Source organism: Crinia signifera, chromosome 6, assembly GCF_055691185.1.
Source record: "Crinia signifera chromosome 6, ASM5569118v1, whole genome shotgun sequence".
Taxonomy (NCBI): domain Eukaryota; kingdom Metazoa; phylum Chordata; class Amphibia; order Anura; family Myobatrachidae; genus Crinia; species Crinia signifera.
In genome coordinates, this window is record NC_139222.1 from 11090391 (window position 1) to 11111300 (window position 20910).

Consider the following 20910-nt stretch of genomic DNA (forward strand, 5'->3'; position numbering starts at 1 on the left):
GATTCCGTTACAGCGTCTTATATAGCGCAGCAGATTCCGTTACAGTGTCTTATATAGCGCAGCAGATTCCGTTACAGCGTCTTATATAGCGCAGCAGATTCCGTTAGTGTCTTATATAGCGCAGCAGATTCCGTTACAGCGTCTTATATAGCGCAGCAGATTCCGTTACAGTGTCTTATATAGCGCAGCAGATGCTGTTACAGTTTCTTATATAGCGCAGCAGATTCCGTTACAGTGTCTTATATAGCGCAGCAGATTCCGTTACAGTGTCTTATATAGCGCAGCAGATGCTGTTACAGTTTCTTATATAGCGCAGCAGATTCCGTTACAGTGTATTATATAGTGCAGCAGGTTCCGGTACAGTGTCTTATATAGCAGCAGATTCCGTTAGTGTCTTATATAGCGCAGCAGATTCCGTTACAGCGTCTTATATAGCGCAGCAGATTCCGTTACAGTGTCTTATATAGCGCAGCAGATGCTGTTACAGTTTCTTATATAGCGCAGCAGATTCCGTTACAGTGTATTATATAGTGCAGCAGGTTCCGGTACAGTGTCTTATATAGCAGCAGATTCCGTTAGTGTCTTATATAGCGCAGCAGATTCCGTTACAGCGTCTTATATAGCGCAGCAGATTCCGTTACAGCGTCTAATATAGCGCAGAAGATTCTGTTGCGCTTTACATTGGAAGACAGTGATAAAACAAACTGGGTAACGACAGACTTGGAGGTAGGAGGGCCCTGCTGCAAGCTTACAATCTATAAGCAGGGCTGGGCAACACCGGCCCTCCACATGTTAGTGAACTACACATCACAGGATGCTTTGCATTAGTTTTGCTATGTGGCCATGCTGAAACTGATGCAAGGTATGCTGGGATGTGTAGTTCATCAACATCTGGAGGGCCGGTGTTGCCCAGCCCTGATCTATAGGGATATAGGAGGGAAACACAAGGACAGGCACTAGTAATAGCATAGCAGTCCCACCAAGTTACAAGTCCAGAAGGGAAGCTATATAATACATATATTATACACTGTATAATATGCACATATATGTATATTATACATTGCCTCATGACAGACTTGCCTGAGAGCTGAGTTTTCAGGGCGGACTGGACAAGATGGATGGGGGATATTTGGTGATAAGTGCAGAGATATAAGCTGGTGCAGTATGGGTAATAGCTTTATTTGCTAGTAGAAGTGTTTTATATTGAATACGGTAATATACAGGCAACCAATGGAGGGACTGGCAGAGCGGATCAGCAGACGATGAGCAAGGAAGATCAGCCTCGCAGCAGCATTTAACATGGATTGCAGTGGTGAGAGCCTGTTCTCGGGAAGACCAGTTAGGAGACTATGGAGATAATCAATGCCGGATATAATGAGTGCATGGATATGAGATTTAGTAGCGTCTTGTGTGAGATACGGTCGTAATTTGGTTATGTTTTAGATGCAGGTAACATGATTTGGAGACTGTTTGAACATGGGGAACACAGGACAGTTCAGAGTCCAGGATGACCCCTAGGCAGCAAGCTTGTTGGGTAGGGTAGATTGGCGCAAGTGGCAGGGCGGGCCCAAAGCAATCTCATTAGCATGATTCAGGTGGCATCAGGTCACTGGGGGCAGCCATTGGGGAGCGGTCACAGTCGGTTGGAAGAGTCCCATACAGCACAGGAAGGAGCCGTGAAGTGATAGGTTGTGGAGGCAGGTGGTGTTGCTAGGGCAGGGTGGGGCTTCAGTACCTTGTGTGGCGGGGAGGGAGCGGTGCACAAGGCAGGAAATGTAGGGGAGTTACAGAATGCCTCGCATACTCACCATTAGGCGGCCGCACGCCTGGTTCCAGCATTAATACGGCAGGGCCATGCGGGTTGCGTGCCAGGTAGGGTGAGGTGCGGATGGTAACTGATCCCAAAATGGTAAGGGGCATGTTCACATGAGTCACATGACAGTGGCTGGCACGGCCCAGGCGGTACCAAGTTGGTAGGGGGCTCGGTCGCGTACCCACGGCGGTGAAACGGACACGTCCCAGGGGTACCACATTAGCAGGAACAGAGCGCACCGCTTCCCTTTCTTTCCCTTGCCCTGTGAAATTGTTCTGTTATGATTATGGATTTGTGAAATAAAGCTGTGACCATTTTAATTGCCACAAAACTGTGTCATCAGGTTTCAGTTATTTCGTTGACCAGAGTGGGGCGCCGGTAAGTCGCCCTCTCCCACCTTATGCCTGCTGTCACTTTCCCAAATGTCATTCCTCCCATCCCCCACTGTCACTCTCCCCGGTATCACTCCCCTCCCATCCCCCACTGTCACTCTCCCCGGTATCACTTCCCTCCCATCCCCCGCTGTCACTGTCCCAAATAGCGCCTGCCTCACCTGACCCTAACCTCACCGCACGTCACTGGTGGTTACGCCCCTCACATTGATGATCACACCTACCAGTGGTTGGCCACACCCCTCCAGTGGGCCCCTGCAGCTACATTTCCCTGGTGGAAATTGAAACAGTTCACCACCATCGATGGAGCAAGTCTCTGGCATCGGGCATCATACCATCGATGAGGGAGGCCCAGGCCCTACCAGTCCCCCCACACACACAGGTGTAACCTGTAATAGGGACTGTGCGGGCTCCTTCTTCCCATCCACCGCACCCAGACCATCCTCATCCTCACACCCCGCCATGCTCACCCCCAGTGCCGCCTCTCCCCCCGCCAGCAGCCGCTCCCCGGGGCGCTGCCTGCTGCTTTCCTTTGCCGGAGACTACAGGAAAATGGCCGCCGCTAGTCCAAAGTGAGGACACTATTAACTATCAGCGGTTTTATTCTAGTCTGAAACGCTACCAACATTCCGCTGTCACTTCCAGCTACACAGTAGAGATGGTCAAAACGGTTCACTGAGCGGACCCGGGTCGGTCAGTGAAAAGATCTGGATCCTTTGGGCGACTCTGCAGCTCAGTTTGTGTAAAAAAGACAGTTATTTATGGTTTGAGTTAGTGTACCATACCTCCCAACATGACCCTTTCCAGGAGGGACACAATGCTCTGTTTCTGGACTTCCCTCTTAATGTTTGATTGTTATTACCTGTGTGGAAACACCTTTCTTACCCATTTACCTGTTTAGAACAGGTAATAGCAATCATTCGTTAAGAGGGAAGTCCAGAAACAGAGCAAAGTCGTAGGTCAGAGATGGGGAACCTTTGGCCCTCCAGCTGTTGTTGGACTACACATCCCAGCATGCCCTGCTACAATTTGCTATTTTGCCATGATAAAACTGTTGCAGGGAATGCTGGGATGTGTAGTCCAACAACAGCTGGGGCCAAAGGTTCTCTAACCCTGACCTAGGTGGTGCACTTAACATAGATTGTTCTCCACAGTATTAGCCCGTAGAATCTATGGTTTTACACACAGGGGAAATTGACTAATAATTGAATAGCCCTGCGTGGTAAACACAGTAGATAATTGAATATTGTATACGTTGGGTTTGCCCCCTTATATATCTCAGGGTCCCTTCCTGTGGGGCTACCGGTCTCTGTACTACTACTACAATTAGCCTGTAGCCCCTCCCCTTGAATATCTCCCCAATAGGCCCTCAGCATTTCAGGCATACACTCCGCCGGATACGGCAGTAGGGGGAGGTGGAGTCTGACATTCTGTGGCTCACTGTACAAATCAGGCCTCCCTCTTGAAAACTACTTTTCATTGCCAGTTTCGGGAGGGAGGAGGGGGTCCCTATGATATAAAAATAAAAGTGTCTACTCACCCATTAAATACAACCATTTCCCTCATGCCTACCTATATACTTGTACAATGACAAATACAGGGAATAATCCTTTGTGAGGTGGTGTCCTGGGGTATTGATCATATTGGGGCAATTTATCAATTTTGAGGGCGCAAGGACAGGGCTCCGAAAGGAGCCCGTCCCTGCGAAGCCCTAACCTGGAAGCCGGGGGTCAGACCCCCGCTGACCCCTCTCATCCGAGCTGGGCAGTGCGATGTGTAGGCATAGACTACAATGGGCTATCGCCATCTCAGAATGGCGGTAGCCCAGGGGTGCGATATTGTTGATACATCGGGGCAGCTTCGCATCCCCCATAGAAACCTATGGGGATGCGGCCGGCGGCGCTGAAAGGGGGATCGCAGCAGGGATCGGAGATTCCTGCTGCGGTTCCCCGATGATACATTTAGGGGATACTGGCTCACTAGAGTAGAAGATACCATGTCTCTGGTACATGTACAGCTGCTAGCCAGGGAGTACACGGAGGGTGTCAGAAGGAGAAGAGGAGCTTACAGCGGGATGCGGCTCCTTAAAGCGTTCTGTACATTGCACATTTTAGAGAAATGTAATGACATCATCTCCAAGCGCCAGGCCGGCGGTGATCCCCGCCGGGACCACTGATCGCCGTGCTGGGGACAGCCCAGCACCAAGGTAAGCTGCTGGGCTGCCCCCAGCCCCTGTGCACCCCTCCAGCCATCGTCCTGGAGGTGAATGGATGCCTCACACCGGCATCCATTCACCTCCTCCGCTGCTGTCTGCTGAATATAGCAGACAGCAGCGCAGGCTGTCTGTGCCCCCCTGTCCAACCTACGGTCCCCCATTGATGTAAATGGGAGCTGGGTCGGATGACCCAGTGTACCCATTTACACCGCCCTCTACCCATAGTCATGTTCTACCCAGGTCAGGACTTGGGGAAACGGTCGTTTGGTCGACTGAACTAGGTCGACATTAGGTCAACAACACTAGGTCGACTGCTGAAAGGTCGACATGGTTTTAGGTCAACGTGGTTTCAGGTCGACATGGTTATAGGTCAACATGAGGAAGGTCGACAGGTCATAAGGTCGACATGGGGATTTTCACTGTTTATTGAGCCGACATGTGCCGACAGGCGGTATTTCATGCCCTACCATCCACTAGGGCATGGAGTGAGATTATAATAGCGTGGCGAGCGAAGTGAGCCACTGTGCCCGAAGCATTGCGAGCGATGCGAGGGTCCGATACTCACTTCCAACTGTGTCCATGTCAACTGTGTTGACATTCGGGTAAAAAAACAGCGAAAACCCCATGTCGACCTTATGACCTTTCTACCTTCCTCATGTCATCCTAACGTCCATGTCGACCTAAAACCACATCGACCTTGTTCCATGTCGACCTTTTCCCATGTCGACCTTTCTGCATGTCGACCTAGTGACTGTCTGACCAACGCTTGTCTGACGAACAATCCAGTTCCCAGGACCTGGGTAGAAGTGCCGTGTAAAGGGACGCGGCGTGTCCCATTTACACTGCCGCTGACCGGGGTCTGACCCGCTGAAGACCCGGGGTTTTGCGGCGGTGTAAAAGGGGTATTAATTTGCTCGTTGCCAAGGGAGACTAAATTTGCTTATTGCCAAGGGGGATTAAATTTGTTCATTGCCAAGGGGGACTAAATTTGCTCATTGCCAAGCCCCCCCCCCCCCAAATGAAAGTTAAAAGAAGGCCCCCTCCCCCTCCAAATTAAAGTTAAAAGTACTACACAGCCCAGCAAACACAGATCTAGTAAAAAAAAAAAAAAAAAAACATGTGCACTGCCTAACTAAAGTCTGTGTGTCTGTGAGAATGTGTGTTCATACTTCTACACAACTTTCTGTGATACTACTGTACTAATAGAAGATGGTGAAGCAATCTTGCAATGCCTCTGCTGAGTCTGCTGTTGACCTCCTTCAGGGCTTCAAATCTAGATCTCCACATGACACAGCAGCAGCAGCAGCAGCAGCAGCAGCAACAGCAGCACAAGCAGGCTTGTTTTTCTATTCACTCAGCTGCCAAAGGTGGCAGTGCTGAGCTCAAGCAATGCATTGTATTGTATGCAATGTAAAACGAAACTGATCCGGATCGCCATTTTGGGCTCGGCGGCTCCCTCGTTCTTTGAGAGGAGCCGTTCAAAAGAACCGGATCGTTCGCGAACGACCCATCTCTACTACACAGCGCCTCCCCCATGCTACCAGCGGCGCCGCCCATTACATTTCCTGTAGTCTCCGGCAGCAGCAGCGGCGGCGGTGCCCAGTGTGTGTGAGTCAGAGCCCCGGGGAGCGGCTGCCGGGAGGCGGGAGGCGGGGGGAGAGGCGGCACTGGGGGTGAGCATGGCGGGGTGTGAGGATGAGGATGGTCTGGGTGCGGGGGATGGGAAGAAGGAGCCCGCACAGTCCCTATTACAGGTTACACCTGTGTGTGTGGGGGAGGTAGGGCCTGGTCCTGGATGGTATGATGTCCGGTGCCAGAGACTTGCTCCATCGATGGTGGGGAACTCTATGACTTTCCACGATTGAGGGTACCACCGATGTTTTGTGATTCTTCTCATTGAATCCTTTGTCTGACCAATCAGGAGCTTGTGAATGGTATAAATACCCCGGGATGTAATGTGCGTGCTCTCCGTACAGGATGATGGGTCTCTGTGTATGAAACGCGTCAGGATGGCACCAAGCCGCTAATACCAGGACCCCCCGCGCTTCCTAATCCCACCGCAGCGCCCACACCTGGTGCCAGGCTGCTATTGGTCACCCCCCCCCCCCCCCTTGCTATCACTATGTATGTGTGTATTATGTATGTAGTTTGTATACAATAACTTGTTTACATTTATGTCCTGTAATTTGGGGTAATTATTGGTACATACGTTATTAATCCTAATGGGGGTATCTGTGGTATTATTACATCCTCACTGGACGCTAGCGCCGGCCATAGTCCCTCTACCCTACTACAGAATGCAGCGTGGGGGGGGGTCGTGTTCCCGGTATTAGGGGACTTTGTGCTGCTTATTGTCACTTTATGCACATTGTGCTACGGCTCCGTTCTTTTGCTTCCGTTTACATGTGTGTTTATTCTCCCCTATTGGCAGAGGGATTACGCTGCGAGACGCGCACAGAGACGTTACACAGAGGACTGTAGGGACGCCATCATGGAAACGGAAATATACAAGGTCAGAGGTCACATGTGACATCACTCTTATCTCTATTACTGACACAGGGACCTGACTGGGGAACCGAGGGGTCTGGGAGCGTCACAGTGACATCACTTTTATCTCTATTACTGACACAGGGACCTGACTGGGGAGGTGAGGGAGTCTGGGAGCGTCACAGTGACATCACTCTTATCTCTATTACTGACACAGGGACCTGACCGGGGAGGTGAGGGAGTCTGGGAGCGTCACAGTGACATCACTTTTATCTCTATTACTGACACAGGGACCTGACTGGGGAGGTGAGGTGTGTGGGAGTGTCACAGTGACATCACGCTTATCTCTATCACTGACACAGGGACCTGACTGGAGAGGTGAGGGGGTCTGGGAGCAACACAGTGACATCACTCTAATCTCTATTACTGACACAGGGACCTGACCGGGGAGGTGAGGGGGTCTGGGAGCGTCACAGTGACATCACTCTTATCACTATTACTGACACAGGGACCCGACTGGGGAGGTGAGGTCACAGTGACGTCACTCTTATCTCTATTACTGACACAGGGACCTGACCGGGGAGGTGAGGGGGTCTGGGAGCGTCACAGTGACATCACTCTTCTCTCTATTACTGACACAGGGACCCGACTGGGGAGGTGAGGGGATCTGGGAGCGTCACAGTGACATCACTCTTATCTCTATTACTGACACAGGGACCTGACCGGGGAGGTGAGGGGGTCTGCGAGCGTCACAGTGACATCACTCTTATCACTATTACTGACACAGGGACCCGACTGGGGAGGTGAGGGGGTCTGCGAGCGTCACAGTGACATCACTCTAATAGACATATCTATGACGAACACAGGAGCCTTGGTTGCCTATAGCAACATCCTATGTAAATTTTAACTTCCATCTTAGTACAGTTCCCACCTGCATCACCAACTCATTTCTGATATTTGTTCGTTTTCATCATCCAAATTAGCCTCAGGGATAATAGAATATCCCCCTTACAGATGAGTAAAGGGAAGGCTGTATGATGAGGAGGGATAGGAGGCACCGGGGAGACGAGGATAACACTACGGGACATGTTAGCAGGGGCAAGCAGAGGACCCACGAGACATCCCAGATGGCTGAATCAAAGGCTCACTGGGACCTGGTCCGATGTTGGGAGGTCACGCACTAGATCTAGGTCACGCTACACGTCGTCCACTCCACCCGACATCACATATCAGAGAGTCAGGATCCCCGGGGTCTGTTGGTGGTGGATGATGGAAGGTCCGGTAGTAAAACCGCCACTGGTCCCCTTACAAGGAATCTCCCTGACGGATATATGGTGGTCATGTAGGTCCTCCACTCCGATGGCCGTACTCCGGGGGAATATAATCCCCGAGGTGACAGCGCTCCCCGGGGCAGGTGTCTACCACAGGGGAACACAGGCATGTGATCCCCAGTGCTGTAGCTGGGATAGGACCGAGGGTGGCAGCAGGTAGGACCTAGGCCTAAGTAATAACCAGACACTCGGAAATACCATCTCTTCCCCAATCTGCAAACCAATGTCCCCTTTACTAAAGCCTGTACATAGTAATTATGTGTAACATAGACCCGTGTTATGTGCACAGATCATACATGACATTGCACATGTATCACATAGATAGAGATTAGGTCCCATCACACACCAGTGACTTCCTGCTGTACAGCGGCTGTGTGCGTCTTACTGATAGACTTCTGTGTATTCTGCATTACTGACCATTACTCCTGTATCTCATTGTATTGTGGGGTAATAGGAGGAAGCTCTGACTAATATTAAAGAGGAGAACCTAGAAGGAGAAGAGGAGACGTATGTGAGGGGAGATCAGCCGTGTAAGGAGGAGGAGATCCCTACAGGTATCAGCACAGGTGAGTAATATGAGGGGCGTGATATAGTACCAGCCAATCAGCTCCTAGCTGCCATGTTATGGGTGGTGTTTGAAAAATGACAGGAGCTGATTGGTTGCTCTCCAAGGCTCAGTACATCTACTCCTACGTATACAAAGACCTGCATATGTGCAGTCACTACATCAGTCTCTTATCCCGCCCCCTCCTCGGTCACTGCCCTAATCTCTTATCCCGCCCTCTCCTCTGTCACTGCCCTAATCTCTTATCCCCGCCCCCTCCACTGCCCTTATCTCTTATTCCACCCCCTCCTCTGTCACTGGCCTAATCTCTTATTCCGCCCCCTCCTCTGTCACTGCCACTAATTTCTAATCCCGCCCCCTCCTCGGTCATTGCCCCTAATCTCTTATCCTGACCCCTCCTCTGTCACTGCCCTCATCTCTTATCCCGCCCCCTTCTTGGTCACTGCCCCTAATCTCTTATCCCGACCCCTCCTCTGTCACTGCCCTCATCTCTTATCCCGCCTCCTCCTCTGTCACTGCCCTAATCTCTTATCCCGCCCTCCTCCTGTCACTGCCCTAATCTCTTATCCCGCCCCCTCCTCTGTCACTGCTCTAATCTCTTATCCCGCCCCCTCCTCTGTCACTGCCCTAATCTCTTATCCCGCCCCCTCCTTCATCACTGCCCTAATCTCTTATCCTGCCCCCTCTTCTGTCACTGCCCTAATATCTTATCCTGCCCCCTCCTTCATCACTGCCCTAATCTCTTATCCCCGACCCCCTCCTCTGTCACTGCCCTAATCTCTTATCCCACCCCCTTCTCTGTCACTGCCCTAATCTCTTATCCCACCCCCTCCTTCATTACTGCCCTAATCTCTTATCCCCGCCCCTTCCTCTGTCACTGCCCTAATCTCTTATCCCGCCCCCTATTCTGTTACTGCCCTAATCTCTTATCCCGCCCCCTCCTCTGTCACTGCCCTAATCTCTTATCCCGCCCCCTCCCCTTTCACTGCCCTAATCTCTTATCCCGCCCCACCTCTGTCACTGCCCTAATCTCTTATCCGGCCCCCTCCTCTTTCACTGCCCCTAATCTCTTATCCCGCCCCCTCCTCTTTCACTGCCCCTAATCTCTTATCCCGCCCCCTCCTCTTTCACTGCCCCTAATCTCTTATCCCGCCCCCTCCTCTTTCACTGCCCTAATCTCTTATCCCGCCCCCCTCCTCTGTCACTGCCCTAATCTCTTATCCCACCCCCCTCCTCTGTCACTGCCCTAATCTCTTATCCCGCCCCCCTCCTCTGTCACTGCCCTAATCTCTTATCCCGCCCCCCTCCTCTGTCACTGCCCAGGACATAATGTTTGCTGTTGTCTCCATTATTGGCCTACTTTTGGTTCCCCCTTGATGCTATGACCGTAACATTGTCTGATAAGACCCTGAGATGAGTTTTTGTTCTGTTCTTTGGAGTAACCTATTTCTCTCCAGACATCCTCTGCCTTTCCTAAGTTTGCTCATATTAGACTTCCCTCTAAGGAGCGGTTTTCCTATCCTTTAAAATGTTGGTGTCTGTCTGTAAACCCAGGAATTGATGCTCTGTGTTGGATGTAACTGACTTTCCCAGTCTATGTTCCATCCGTGAAGCTGCAGGAACTGTATTAGATAACTTAGGTCCTTTCATATCCTCTTCTGAGCCGGCTGCCGTCAGGATATCTTCTAGATATGGCCACATCGGAATACGCTGCTCTCTTGGCAATGTCCCTAGGACAGGGGATAGGCCGGTAACTGGTAGTGTCTGTCCTGGATACAGAATCGTAGGAACTTCCTGTCTGGTATATGGTTGGACGCGGCCTTCAGATCTATTGACGCCAGGAAATCCTTTCTTTTTGAGACCTGCCACTTTGGTTTTTTAACGTCTCCATCTGAAATTTTCTTACCCTGAGAAATGTATTCAGGTGCCTCAGATCCTCCTACACTCTTCTTTGTTTTGTTTTTTTTACTCCAAAAGTTTCCTTTCAGATACTGTAGAAATATTATGCTGCAGCCTTGTGGGACTTGCTGTAGTCATTGCCTTGGATTCTTCCTATATGACTGCTGAAAGGAATGTTGTGATGTTCCAAAAGAACCTCTTCTGCCTATCAGAGCCTGAGAGCCCTAGACACTGAAGCTATAGATACACCCAATGTAAGGGCCGCAGCAAAAGACAAGTTCCGTTTATTGAAAGAATTCTCCATTCTTCTATCCATAGTGTCATTACAGGACAAAGGTATAGTAGTTCTTGGCGTTCGTTAGGCAACAGCAGCACCTACCTTCGGTATAGTATATCAGTTCAGGAAATGTTCATCCCTAATAGGATACATATGCTCGACCCTCGCTAATTTTACTGGTCTCTTACCCAAGTGTTGCCAGTCCTTGGATATTAACTCCTTCACTTTATGTATTGGAAAACATCTCCTTTTTCTGGGAAAACATCTCTTTTGCCTTTATCTGCAAATAAAAGTTCTTGACTCGGAAGGATCCACCGTATATTTAGAATTCATGGACTTATAAATGGTTTTTAACTTTCAACCATATTGATATTAAACATTCTATTATCCTCCTCCTTATGTTCTCCTGAATGATCACTGGAGATTTCTTCTCAATCATCTTCCAATAATTCATCTGAAGAAACCGCACCTTCATAGTTAAAACCAGACCTCTTATTGCCCTGCAGCTCCAAACATTTCTCTTGGGACACGGAGGATTTCTTCATTCGATTAACTCAGGCCTAGCCAACCCGTGGCTCTCCAACTACACTTCCCAGCATGCCCTGCCACAGCATCGCTATTAGGGAATGCTAGAATTGTGTGAGGGCATGCTGGGATGTGTAGTGTCACAACAGCTGGAGAGCCACAGGTTGGCCAGGCCTGCAGTATCTCATGCAATAGATGAGGCTGAGTAGATACAGCTGCCGGCTGTTCCTCACAGAAAGTATTATCCTGGGAGCTAGAAATCACTTTATCACAAGTCAGAGACTTGGCGTTTCCTCTTCTCAGGTGCAGACGCTGCCGGCACATTAACAAGAGATCACAAATAGCCGATCACTGCCAGACACATAGCAATAAACCACTAATGTCTCAGCACCCGGCGGCTGCAGTACAAATGGCCCCCAGTGCCGGACTTACAGCCTGAAGTCGGAGCCTTACATTACAATGGCGGGAGAGCACGACGCCCACCTGACACGCCTCCATCTCTTGTCAGCACCTGGCAGCTGTTATTACATAACTCTCCCTGGCAGGGCCCTGACACGATGCCCACACCGGGAGACCGAGTTTTCGCAGGCAATCAGTTGGGCCCACAGATAGCGGATTGTGGTCTGACAGGACCTGGCAAAAAAGAGATTCTGTGGTACAAAGAGAGGGGGTGTGGATCCGCACAGACTTAAAACATGAATTTATTGCATTTTACAATAAACATCGGAGTGACCAATATGTTGGACTACTTTGTTAAATTATTGTAGTCTTGGGGCGTGGCTACGGCGGCAAGAGGATAGGACGTGGCGTGCTGGGGCTCCCTGGACACCTCTCCTGAAAATTAAATCCTGCACCAGCGGTTTGCTCCCCTGACCCCCCCGCGTACCTGTTGTAGCCCCCGCTGTACCTGGCGAGCCGACTGAGACCCGCGGGTGCCGTTTCTGGAGCCTGGGAGCCGGGTGTGAGGTCTGTGGCCTGTCCTCCTTGGCGTCCCCGGCACTTCCGGCCGGGCGCGACCTCTGCTGCTGTGTGTGGATGCTGCTGCGGACGGAGAGGCGGAGGTGAGCGGCGGCTGGTGGGGCTGGGGCAGGCATTTCCCCCCTGCTAAGTGGCAGACTTTACCCCTGCAGCACTCAAGTGGTGGCCCCAGATCTGGCTGCCAATAAGGCACCCTTCAGTTCTAGAGCTCCGGCGGCCATATTGGAGGTGGCGGGCTGTGTGATTCTGCCCGAAGGCACAGTTATTCATGCACTGGGTGGGGAGTGGTGAATGCCAGTGGCTGCAGACTGTCTACCTGCATGCAGCTAGTTGACTTTAACCCCTTGTCTGCCACACTTTCTGATCACTGTCCCTCAGCACACAGCCTTGTGCTGCACTGGATAATACTGCAACTTAACCTGGTGCTGCACTGAATAATACTGCAACTTAACCTTGTGCTGCACTGAATAATACTGCAACTTAACCCTGTGCTACACTGAATAATACTGCAACTTAACCTTGTGCTGCACTGAATAATACTGCAACTTAACCTTGTGCTGCACTGAATAATACTGCAACTTAACCTTGTGCCGCACTACATAATACTGCAACTTAACCTCGTCCTGTCCACTGCTACAGAACCTACCTAGCGGGTATACGGGAGGTTTCATACTCCTGCCTCCACTTATAATGGGAAAACAAAATCATGGTACCCCTGCGGCCAAGCTGGCAAAATATGCGAGGGGCCCTGGGGCGCAGAATCAGTCTGCATCTAATGTGGAGGACACGCCCGATTCTGAAAATCCAGTTGACCCCAAGGAGCTGGGTGCTGATGCACCTCCTGCACCTGCATCCTTACAGCAAATCCTAGATGCTATATCCGGTACTGAAAAGAGGCTGTCGGACAAGATCGAAAAAGTGCAATGTGATCTGTCATTGCTCCGACAGGATGTGCAGCGCATCCGTGAACGAGTGGGGGAGGTCGAGACTCGTGTCTCTACAGTTGAGGATGCGATCGATCCCCTGAAAACCACGGTGACTACTCTGACACAACAGGTCACCACTATCCAGAACAAGTTAATGGACATGGATGGCCGCCTGAGGAGGAACAACGTGCGGTTTGTCGGCCTACCAGAGAAGGAGGAGGGCTCAGCACCTGAGACGTTCCTGGAGGAATGGCTCCTAACAACCTATGGTAAAGAATCTTTCACTCCTCAGTTTGCGGTCGAAAGGGGGCACAGGGTCCCTACTCGGCCTCTCCCACCTGGGGCCCCTCCTAGGACATTTATTGCGAAATTTCTCCACTACAAAGACCGGGACACAGTACTGCGATTGAACCGCACCAGGGGTCCCATGACTAGGAATGGCGTGACCATCTCTACATTTCCTGACTTCGCAATGGAGGTGCAAAAGGAAAGGGCTTTGTTTGTGCCCGTGAAACGCAGGCTGAGAGATTTGAACCTCCCGTACTCCATGTTATTTCCAGCCAGATTGCGGGTGGTAGCGGATGGCGAAACAAAGTTCTTCAGCAGTCCTCGTGAGGCGGCGGCATGGCTGGATCGCTTTGCACCCGGTGCTAGACAGCTGGCCCCGGACTGATTCTCCGTATGACTATGTGGTAAAGTGTGGTTACACACATCTTGAAAATGACACAGTTTTCCTCTTTATTACAAGTGGGTTGGGGAGACTTTCAAGATCAGTAGCTGTGGATGTTGCCATACATATTTTTGATATTGCCGTTATCAGTTTGCTTATATAAGGAATGTGGTCCCTGTTGGGTCTGTGGGGCTCTTTATAATCTATGCTCTGGGAGGGGGGGGGAGGGGGGAATTACTTAAGGTTCACATTTACTAATATATGTCTGGGGGGCTCCCTTGCTTGTATTGGTAGTTATTACTTAATTGCCCTCAGAGTTTATTAGGGGAGCTTTCTACTCTGTTCCGATAAGTTCATAGTTTAGGGATTCAAGTATGCCATTGTTCGGGGAGGTATACAGGGAGGGGGTGAGTTACTGGGGAATCTTCTTAGTTATGTCTTTTTCTTTCTATTTCTTCTTTTTTTGTCTTTACTGTGTAGTGTATCATGCATTCTATTTTACTGTGTTTTGCTTATATCGGGGGGATTCAATAATTCATGGTTGGGTGAGGGTGCTGCACCTCGTGCCTCAAGGGGATTGTCGAGGTGACGATTGTTATCACTGTGTTATGTTTTTCCCGGTACTTATGTAGTATCTGGGCTGCCGATTTTTTGATTGTATGCCTTAAGTTAAGGCATACAATCAGATGCGATGCGATGCGATATCGCATCGCATCGCATCCGATATCGGATGCGATGACCCGATTTTTCCATAGGAATCAATGTTAAAATGATTCCTATGGAAAAATGGGTCCTTTTCATACCCCTACTATCCAAGTGGGCATGGAGTTGGATATAAACCTGTGGCGAGCGTAGCGAGCCACCGAGCCCGAAGCGTGGCGAGCGAAGCGAGCCCCGCGAGGGGACGGTATTCGTCCCCTCGCGGGGCTCGCTTCGCTCGCCACGCTTCGGGCTCGGTGGCTCGCTACGCTCGCCACAGGTTTATATCCAACTCCATGCCCACTTGGATAGTAGGGGTATGAAAAGGACCCATTTTTCCCATTGAATTCCATGTTAAAATGGACTCAGTCCATTTTAACATTGATTCCTATGGAAAAATCGGGTCATCGCATCGCATCGAATCGCATGGTCGCATGCGATGCGATGCGATCTCCCGATCCGACCCGATTTAGAAATCGGCAGCCCAGTTACTACATAAGTACCTTTTTCCCTCCATGATGACGCACCTCACTGTGCTAACCTGGAATATCCGGGGAATCAATGACAGGATCAAACGCTCCCTAATACTTATCACACAATATGGCTCAGATGTTACATGCTTGGTGGAGACCCATCTGGAGGGAAATAGGTTACTTTCATTGCGTAGGCCTTGAGTGGGCTGGGCTTATCACGCCTCTCACACCACATACTCCAGGGGGGTTTCCATTCTAATTAAAAAAACGGTACAGTTTGTACTAATTTCGGTTAAAACAGACCCCCTGGGACGATACATTTTCCTGCACTGTAAACTACATTCCCAACCCTTTTTTGTTTTGGCAGTCTATATTCCTCCTCCCTTTAACTACGAGGTCTTGAGCCATGCGGTTGCGTTTGTTGCCCAGTCACCTGACACGCCAGTTATATGCCTTGGGGACTTTAATAACCTAATGAATCATGGCTTAGATAAGTGGAGGCCTCCTGGCTCTGTCCCTTTCAATGACTGCCCATCAAATTTTGCAAATTACATTACGTCACTTGGCCTGAGGGACGTGTGGCGTGTTAAACACCCTGACGCTACCCAGTTCTCTTGCTTCTCCAGGACTCACCACTCGTTTTCGCGAATTGACCTAGCTCTGGTTTCCCTGTCCCTGTTACCAAGAATTGTGGATGTATGCTACAAGGCTAGAGGTGTCTCGGACCATTCCCCTCTCATGCTGACGGTAGATATGGAGTGCCGGAGGGGACAGTCCCATTGGAAACTGCATCCCTCATGGTTGCTCCAATTCGGTGAAACCTCGGATCACCAAAATTTATGGGAGGGGTATTTTAATGATAATGTGGGCTCGGCTTCTGCTCCAATGGTTTGGGAATCATTTAAGGCATATATGAGAGGCACCTTGATATCTAAGATCGCCTCCCTCAAGACATCTGCTAGGGCTAGGGGTGAGGAGCTGGAGGAGAGATGTCGGGACCTGGAAATTGGATATTTAAACAATGGCCTGGAGGAGACTAGAGTGGAGTGGGACCTGGCGCAGGCTGAGTGGGTCTCACACCTAGAGGATCGAAATGCCCGTAACCTACTGTTTAGATCCCACCGTATATATATGAGTGCCGACAAGACAAGTAGTCTTTTGTCACACTTGGTGCATTCGGACCATCCCGCAAACTCGGTTGCCCAGATCTATAGACCGGATGGTGTACTACAGACCTCTACTGTGGATATAGCCGAAGTCTTTTTTAACTTTTTTCAGGATTTATATGGTTCTAGATTGAAGTGTTCACAGGGGGACCTCTGTGGATACCTGGGATGTATTGAATTGTCCCTGCTGTCCACTGAGGCTAGAGCTTCTCTGGATGCCCCTATTACTGTGGCCGAGGTTGAGGTGGCGGTCCGATCCTTTTCCGGGGGTAAGGCTCCGGGCACCGATGGCGTACCGGTGGAGTTATATAGATCAAACTTAGACCTGTTTGCCCCCAAACTGCTAGATTTATTTAATTGTCTTTTCGACCTTAATGTCATGCCAGACTCTATGTCAGAAGCGGTCATAGTAGTCCTCCCTAAGCCCGGGAAAGACCCTGAATACCCTGATTCTTATAGGCCTATCTCTCTAATTACGACAGATGCTAAAATTCTGGCAAAAATCCTGGCTATTCGGCTCAATGGTGTAATTTTATCCATAATTCATCCAGACCAGACCGGCTTTATGCCGGGCATGTCCACCTGTGCTAACCTGAGGCGCCTGTACACACATATTCAGGCTATCCATACAGAGGAGGAACACTCAGTTGTGGTCTCTTTCGATGCCAATAAGGCCTTCGACTCTGTCGAGTGGCCTTATTTGTGGCAGGTAATGAAGCTTATGGGGTTTGGCCCTCGGTTTTTGAAATGGGTGCAGTTGCTATACCTTCACCCGATGGCCAGGATTTCTGTCAATGGCCACACGTCACTCCCTTTTCAGCTGGGGCGGGGTACTAGGCAGGGATGCCCGCTCTCCCCCGGTCTATTTGCCATAGCAATTGAGCCATTGGCATGTGTGCTCAGACACCATTCTGATATAGTTGGACTAACATTGGGACAGAGAACTGATACTGTGGCGCTTTATGCAGATGACTTATTACTGTTTCTTAAGGACTACAGGTTATCTATGCCAATTGCCCTACAGATGATGGAGGAATTTGGTAGATTCTCAGGCCTTACCATAAACTGGGCCAAATCATCCATTATGCCCCTGCGTGGGTCCCCACCTCTTGACCCGGCCATCCCTCTTCCACTTCGTTGGGTTTCCCAGTTTAAATACTTGGGAATCCTAATCACTAATAATAGCCGCGATTTCATTCCCCAGAACTTAACTCCGATTCTATCCTATATTAAAGACAAAACCTCAGTCTGGAGTAGACTCCCCCTAAACGTTCTTGGTAAGGTTAGTTTGACTAAAATGATCATACAACCTAAGGTGATGTATGTGTTACAGCAGGCACCAGTCTATGTCCCGGTCTCCTTTTTTAGACATCTAAATAGTTTGCTGTCCTCTCTAATTTGGGCGAACAAACGCCCTAGGATTAGTATTAATACGCTTACCAGGTCAAGGACAGATGGGGGCTTGGCCCTGCCGCAGTTTAGACTTTACTATCATGCTTGTCAACTCTCCCATATTAGGCTTTGGGTACAGGATAATGATCGGTCATCACTTCCCGCTGTGTTCCTACATCACATATGCCCCATGGTGACACCCCTACAGTTATTGTTGGGCGGCAAGATGCCCAGAGGTGCTCCTCCACTGGTTGTCCAGGCAGTCAGGATCTGGCAGGAGGTCCAGCGGATAATGGGTTATACTGATATTGATCCGGAGGCTCCCCTCTGGCACTCCATGCAACTCTCTGAGACCGCGTCCTTGTCGGGTAGGCGGCTCTGGTCGTCTCGGGGCGTGGTGACTATTGGGCAGCTCTATGAGGCCAGCGAGCTAAAATCGTTTCAACAGTTGAAGGAGGAGTATGGACTGTCTCAATTTTATTTTTTCAGGTACCTTCAGTTGCACCATGCCCTGGGTACACAATTTAACAATAGTCCCCCTGTATTGACACCTTCCCCAATAAGGACCTTTATAAGCAACCTGGGTCAGACTAAGGCTATTTCCCTGACATATTCACTTTTACTGTCCTATTTACATAAAGATTCCCTGCCCACTCTGAAGTCCAAGTGGGAGGTAGATATTGGGCAGCTGGGGGAGGAAGAGTGGGAGGAGGCGTTGGCACTCCCCAGACATGCTACGGTCTCTGCAAGATTCCAACAGGTGCAGCTATTCATATTACATAGGACATACCTGACCCCAACAAAACTTGTAACCTTTGGAGGACGTGCCACCCCAGACTGCCCTAAATGCCACTCCCTGCAGGGGTGCTTTTGGCATCTACTGTGGGATTGTCCCTTGGTCTCCTCCTTCTGGGCTGGTGTTCAAGCGACTATAGTTTCCACTGGGATCTCTGATCAGGCACTGACCCCCAAGCTATGTGTACTGGGCAGTAGGGAAAATGCCCCTCTTACCAATACAGAATGTCAGTATGTGATAAATCTCTGTTCTCTTGCTAAGGTGGTGATAGCTAGGCACTGGATGGCTAGTCTGGGACCTACATTGGTGGAATGGAAGGCCCTGGTAAACACTACTGTACAAAGTGAAAAATATGTATACATGTCCCGCGGTACCATGGCTAAATTTGACAAAATCTGGAACAGATGGTTGGAATCCCCACACTCTTCGTCTCACTCATAATATTACTGGGCCCGAATTCTAGTAATTACATTAAGGATTAGTAATTGAAATAGGAATGCTTTATTACTATTTCGTGCCGATCATACTTATCTATTTGTTAGGAGATACTGTTTCAATGTGATGTTTTTATTTTATTTTTTGTATGTGGGATATATCCCCTACTTGATATTTGCATGATACCCTCTTCTTTTTTTTTCTTCTCTCTTTCCCTTTTCATCTTTCTTTAATTGTTAAAAATTGATATTATGGTCTAGATATTTTGAATGTACAGGACTCAGACATTAAGTGGTTAATATTGTCTTTATTTTTATATTTTTATAACATCATATATTTAATACATTTGTATGCAGACTATATTCATGCATAGTTCCGGATATGCTTAATTATCTTTGTATGTGATTAATCAATGCACTACAGTGTTCTGTACAGTTTTTTCTCTCTTTTGTCCAATAAAAAAGATTCTATTTAAAAAAAAAAATTATTGTAGTCTTGGATTGGTGGTGCGCCAACACATTCAGTATTTGTAACTGAGTAGAAGGGGGTGTTTGCAAGAAGCAAACCGAAAGACAAATGTGCCTTTTTGGGCGCACTCATTATTCTGTATATTTATTTGGTTTGGTTATTTCATTAAAACATAACTTTTTAATGGACTTCTTGATCTAAAATATACGGAGCATTCATCAGTAATTAGTCAGTCATTTAGTACATTTTCATTTGACTGTCAATCAATGAAAAAAGAGATTCCCTCTTAGGGCAGTATTCAATGAGAAAAATTCGCTGTGATTTCTGGAGAGTTTGTGCTTTTCACGCGGTGGAGAGAGGTTTTTTTTCTCCAAAGGCGAGCCACCCTATTCAATGTGAAATATTCTCCGTCTTTCTAAGTGATTCTCGCCGTCTCTCTCCGTGTAGAAATTCTCCATCTTTTGATGGAGAGCAGGAATGTGAACTTTTAAACTAAAAGGGTGTTTTTTTTTAATTTTGGTGTCAAAAAATCAGGGTTTTTTTTCTGTGAAGGGGCATGTTATTTTTATTCATGTGCCTATAGCACATGAATATATATTTAATTTAAAAAAAATATTTTTTAACATTTTTTTTTTTTTTTTACACAGTGCAGCCAGCAGGGGGCCGGAGCGCTCGAGCCGCTCATTAGATATTCATATATTCACTGCACCCGATGCACGTTCGGGTACAGTGAATACTGGGTCCCCCGCTGGCTATAGGGGGGGCAGCCTGTGCTGCCTGGGTCCAGGGGAGCCCTGCTCCCCTCCCCATATCCCCTGCAGCAGCCAAGAGAGACTTTAATCTCTCTTGGCTGCTACGTCCCCCGGCTCCCTGACAGCTCCCTGCCGCGGACGCTCGTCCGCTGCAGGGGTTAAGACTCGCCGCGAGTGGCGGCGAGTCTTTAACACGTTGAATAGGGGGAGCAGGAGGCTCCGGAACACGGAGAGTGCATGGCGAGAGAAAAAATCTCTCGCCATGCACGGAGAATATTTCACATTGAATACTGCCCTTAATGTCAGAAACAGAGCCGGTTTCTGACTCCACCCACTGCGCGGTGGGTGGGTATATCGCTGCCACCACCAGACTCCTACCATGTGGCGTCTGGGTCTCGCTACCTGCTTCAGGGAGCTGGGCGGTGGGAGTAGAGATGACAGGCTGATGCAGCAGCACAGCCTCTCAGTTTTTGTACAGGGGCATAACCACGCCCCCTCGAGTTGGCCATGCCCCTCCCACTGGCCACACACCCTTATTTACTGGGGCTTTCAGCTGCCCTGTCACCAACTGGTCACTGAACACAGACCAGGTCCTCTACAGTGGTAGCTGGCAGAGTCAAGTACCCACTTTCATGTAAAGATGGCGCTGCA

General features: G+C 49.3%; 2 protein-coding genes across 2 annotated transcripts in view; both read left to right on the plus strand.

Annotated features, from left to right (window-relative positions):
• LOC146007433 (uncharacterized) overlaps positions 1-20910 on the plus strand; it is a 302630-nt gene that overhangs the window by 187567 nt on the left and 94153 nt on the right. The gene's annotated exons all lie outside the window — the stretch shown is intronic.
• Positions 1-20910, plus strand: part of LOC146007435 (uncharacterized) — a 33367-nt gene that overhangs the window by 10121 nt on the left and 2336 nt on the right. The window contains exons 2-3 of the mRNA XM_083145785.1: positions 6852-6932; positions 8693-8804. Coding sequence (XP_083001911.1) covers positions 6852-6932; positions 8693-8804 — 193 coding nt within the window. The remainder of the gene's footprint in view (positions 1-6851; positions 6933-8692; positions 8805-20910) is intronic.